General features: G+C 32.7%; 1 protein-coding gene across 1 annotated transcript in view; it reads right to left on the bottom strand.

Annotated features, from left to right (window-relative positions):
• The window catches only part of acss2l (acyl-CoA synthetase short chain family member 2 like), a 24,128-nt gene extending 20,312 nt beyond the window's left edge, over positions 1-3,816 (bottom strand). Inside the window, exons 1-2 of the mRNA XM_082173023.1 lie at positions 3,614-3,816; positions 3,334-3,529 (exon numbers count right to left, since the gene is read on the bottom strand). Coding sequence (XP_082029149.1) covers positions 3,334-3,529; positions 3,614-3,773 — 356 coding nt within the window. The 5' untranslated portion in view covers positions 3,774-3,816. The remainder of the gene's footprint in view (positions 1-3,333; positions 3,530-3,613) is intronic.
• Between the last annotated feature and the right edge of the window lie 1,173 nt (positions 3,817-4,989).

The raw sequence follows: 4,989 nt of genomic DNA, 5'->3' as shown, positions 1-4,989 counted from the left end.
AAGAACAAAAAGAACAGAGAAAATGACTCACTGCTGTTGACTAAAGTTTATTTTTTTATTTTTTTTGCTATAATAAGGATTAGTCTATATTTAATTTATAATTTATGCAGTGCAGTTTGACAATTTCGGTATATGTCCTAGGTCTACCTGTTTGACAGGCACAGGTAAATATGACATTTATTTTTAACTCTTGTATTATTGAGACAAATAACAATATTGAATTTATTTTAATTTGAAAACACAGTGCATTTAGTTGTTGTTTCTAGTTTGAGTTGAGAAATGGGCTACAAATTTCAGCATTATCACTAATCTGTGTGTGCATTTTACTTGAGAAATAAGCAAGTTAACTAATGAAACCATTTGTTTACTATATCGCAATCGCATATCGCAATATTGACCTCAATAATCACAATATGACATTTTCCCCAAATCGTGCAGCCATACTTTTCAGAAAAATGTATTTCGTATCATTGTCTTGTGAACTAGTCATTCAGCTTTTGATAAATAGTGATTGGCATGTTAAATCCCACACCTGGTGTGTGTTCCTTTGGAGGGTGTGGTTGTCAGGTAGGGGAGGGGGCCCATGAGCTTCAGTGCCCAGGGGCCCCTGGGGGTACTAATCCAGCCTTGCTTAGTGGTGTAGCACATCATCTCGATTTTAAGAATCATTGTTGTGTTTCTTTTTAACTGAAAAGACATCAGTTAGACAATATTCTAATTTTAAATTTGGGGTTTCATAAGCTCCAAGCCATAATAAACATTAGACCTACTTAAGTCTCTGCAGCTATAGTGTACTGAAATTTTATTTATCTGCAAAATTATGTTGTATACTTACAGTTTTGCACAATATATGTTCTCAAAACTACATACACCCTTTAAAAAAAATATACATTTAGCAGTTGTTTAGCATGGGTCTGTGTAATCTGTTCTGAAATGGTTTTATTATAATATACTGTAAATCGTTATCGCAAGAGGCTGCAATGTATATCACAATATAGATTTTAGGCCATATCGCCCATCCCTAATTGATAGCCTATAGTAGTTGATAATAACATAGGCCTACCTAATGTTGCCTACGGACGGTAACAGTACAGTAGTAACCTTTTACAGTCTATGAGTAGAACAGCTTTCTCAAGCAGTTTATGATGCATTTTGGAAACAGGAGATGAGCCCCTGGTCTAATGCGCCACCTGGCTTGAGAAACCCGTTCTCAAAGACTTACTTTTATAGTCATTATTTGGGTAGCACACATATTCTGAATGCCTTCGGCAGAATTCAAATGAGCCATTTTAATCTAGATTAATCTAGATTAATTTCAAAATTAATCTAGATTAATCTAGATTAAAAAAATTAATCTATGCCCACCTCTAATATATACACACACATACATATGTAAATATTACATTATATTGTATAAGTGATATTATTTATGTGAAAATATGATATATATATATATATATCATATTTTCACATAATTTCAATATATGTATATTATTAATATATAAATATATAAATGTATGTATATATATGTATATATATATATATATATACACACACACATACATATGTAAATATTACATTATATTGTATAAGTGATATTATTTATGTGAAAATACGATATATATATATCATATTTTCACATAAATATTTCAATATATGTATATTATTAATATATAAATATATAAATAATATATATATGTGTGTAAATATTATAATATATAACATCGTGATTAATCGCATCTAACATAAAATAAAAATTGTATTATATTTTGCTATATGTATGTATGTATGTATGTATGTGTGTGTGTGTGTGTGTGTGTGTGTGTGTGTGTAAATATTATATTATATATTATATATATATATGAGTGCTGTCAAATTGATAAATCGTGAAAATTTATATATATATTAATTTGTGCTGAATTGAATAAAATTGATTTTTTACTACTATATTACAGTATTGTGAATACATTAAGAATAATACGAATTACAAAAAAAAAAAAAAAATTTAATACAAATTGTGGGGGGGTGGGTGCTTAATTTCCATATAAATAATGATATCAATGTTAATGTTCCTAAAAATATGTGCAATTTTAATTTATGCACAATATAATTTCTTTTAATTTCTCAAAACTGTGGGGGTGAAACATGAGCAGCTGGACATGTGTTTGTGAGACTGACCCTTGTTAGAATGTGATGTAAAGCTGATGTGTGATATATGACTGGTGCTGTATATAACAGCAGTCATCTGACACCCCTTGTTCAACAAGACTATTAATACTTCACAGCAAAGACAGCATGACAACAATGACTGTTACTGATCACCTAAACATAAAATAAGTTTATTATATACTAGAAACAGTCATAGGGATGTTCCTGGGAGAAGTTCATCTTCTCATGTGTCATTGATGCAACTCTTACAGGAACCTTCCTATCACTGTTTACAGTGTGTGTAATCAAAGAGGTCTGTGATATGCAGATGATTCAATAACACTCAGATTAATCACTGAGCCCTGCCTCGTCTGTCTGTGCTTAATACTTATAAAACATTACAAGTCTAGATTGTACCTTGCACAAATGCATTAACATGGCTAAACCATGTTGATATCTATTTGAAATGATTTAGTCTCTACATAGTTTATTGTGAATACAAATATACTTTCTATGGTGAAAAAAACACATGCAAACAAGCACTGCTCTTTGCCAGCCTGAAATGCATCAACTATTAAAGCTTGGGTTATATAACTAGGGTTGCGAAGGGGCAGACAATGTCCAGTAAACTTCCGGAAACTTTCCATGGAAATTTTGGAAACATTTCAAGTTGGAGAATTTACTAAATTAATTGAAAATTTGGGGTTATTTATTTATACAAGCTGTATAATATACAAATATAAACATTTTGTTTGGGCATAAGTGGACATGCTCATGCTACAAAATTTACAAATTATATTTCTGATCTGTTTTAACCAAGATAATGCTGCAAGATTATTATATATATATATATATTTTTTTTAGTTCCCTGTTATATATATATTTGCAAATGTCAAGTTTATTCCCATATATTCACAATAATTCCCATGGAAAGTTTCCAACTTTGAAAATTCCTGGAATTTTGTAGCCCTATATATATATATATATTACACAAGTATGTGTTAAGAACCTACTTAAGAACTTTTTATATATAGAATTTTGCAGCCCTATATATCCCATATATTCCCAATAATTCCCATGGAAAGTTTCCAACTTAGAGAAATTCCTGGAATTTTGCAGCCATATATATATATATTACACATGTTATAAATGTACATAATTATGCACCATATAATGTTAGATTACCAATAGTAAGCCACTTTCTCTCCCAGGTTCCTCTCATGCACATTCCGGTCAAGAACGTTGTAGCAAATGTTGGTTTTTGCTCCCTCCATGAACTTGATGTAAACGTCCCCCTTGGTGACATCAAAGTTATACTGCAACATCTGCCCTGACGGAGGCTTCTCCCAGTGAAACTCTTGAGCAACATCCCCCCAGAACCCTGTAATACACATTACACAAACAGCTTTACTGCATTAAATTCTCCTCTCAGTCGTGATTTATGCATGAACATTAGCTTTCCTACCTTCAGGCTCTTCTATAGACTTCTTATACATTGCAAGATATGTGTCAAAGTCTGGCACATGTGCATCTGTGAACTGGCCATCTGACGGATGGTATATCTTCTCCTCTGGCTCCTGGGTTCCCGGAGCAACCACATTGCTGGAGTCTGAAACAGGAGACATTTGACAATCACTATGGTCTGCGTTAGGTCAGTCTGTAGATGAAGAAGTGTATTGTGACTGTGCATGTGGTACCCACTCTTTAATCATGCTCAGTCTGCTCAGCTCCGCCTCCACCAATCAGAGCGCTCCATTCAGCACTCCTACTTTCTGATTGGTTGAGCGGCTGCTCGGCTGCTGATCCCATTGCAGAGGGAGGCGTAGCATGAGTGGGCTGCATGCTAACTGGACACACACTCACACACACATTTACTTGGCTGCCTAAATGAGGGCATACCTTCATATAGAGCTGTGTCCAGTTTCTTATACTTAGCCACTCTGTTAAAACTGTTTCTTAATAACTAGTTTGACCAACTAACAGTTATCAGTCTTACTTTTGCAATTGAAAATAGACTGATCTACCTTTATATTTATCTGACTTAAAACAAAACAGTTGATTTTTATGCAACGGCCCAGTGGTTATGATGACACCAAACTAACCCTAACCATAACCCTAAAAAAATACTGTTAGCATTTTTAGAATAAAAATGATGTTATCATGAATATATATTGATTAAATTATATTAAATGAATAATAATAACAACAACAACAACATAACACACTATTTTGAAAGGAAGACTTTTTGACATTTTTATATTAAAAATATGTTATTTACTTGTGAATATGTTTCAAATGTAATAAAATAAAATAGTCTTTGTGTCTGAACAGGATGATTTTCATGACTCATCCACCCTCTCTATTGTAACTCTGGATTCTCCTGCCCACTCATGGAATTGGAATTGATGCCTACGGTTTATTTCCTGGAAAAGGGAGCCATCGTTTCTTTGACCAAGCAATATTGTTCGCTGAACCTACAAAAACAAGGGAATTTCTTTTAGACCAAAAACTAGAACATATGCACAAAATAATTGAATCTACTAGTCTAGTGGCTCAATAAATATTATATTATATTGGTTTTCTGCATATAGTTTTGGAAAGGACATAAATAATTGTTCATTATAATAATTTGGAATAAATCCCATTTGTTAAAAAGAACAATAAACGAAACATTTTGGCTCACATTTTAGTTGCAGTATTGCATTATAACCCCGTATAGCACGTAAGATCAAGTGTGTACGCTGATTGTCAGATATTTTTATCGTGGCATGTCAAGGACACACTATTGTGTATCTGCATTTTTGTTTGCCGCTCGGTGTTCCATTATACAGCCTCGATGCT

Source organism: Leuciscus leuciscus (assembly GCF_965113295.1).
Source record: "Leuciscus leuciscus genome assembly, chromosome: 6".
NCBI lineage: Eukaryota > Metazoa > Chordata > Actinopteri > Cypriniformes > Leuciscidae > Leuciscus > Leuciscus leuciscus.
The sequence above is the reverse complement of the archived record's forward strand: the minus strand, read 5'-3'. Positions and strand labels throughout refer to the sequence as shown.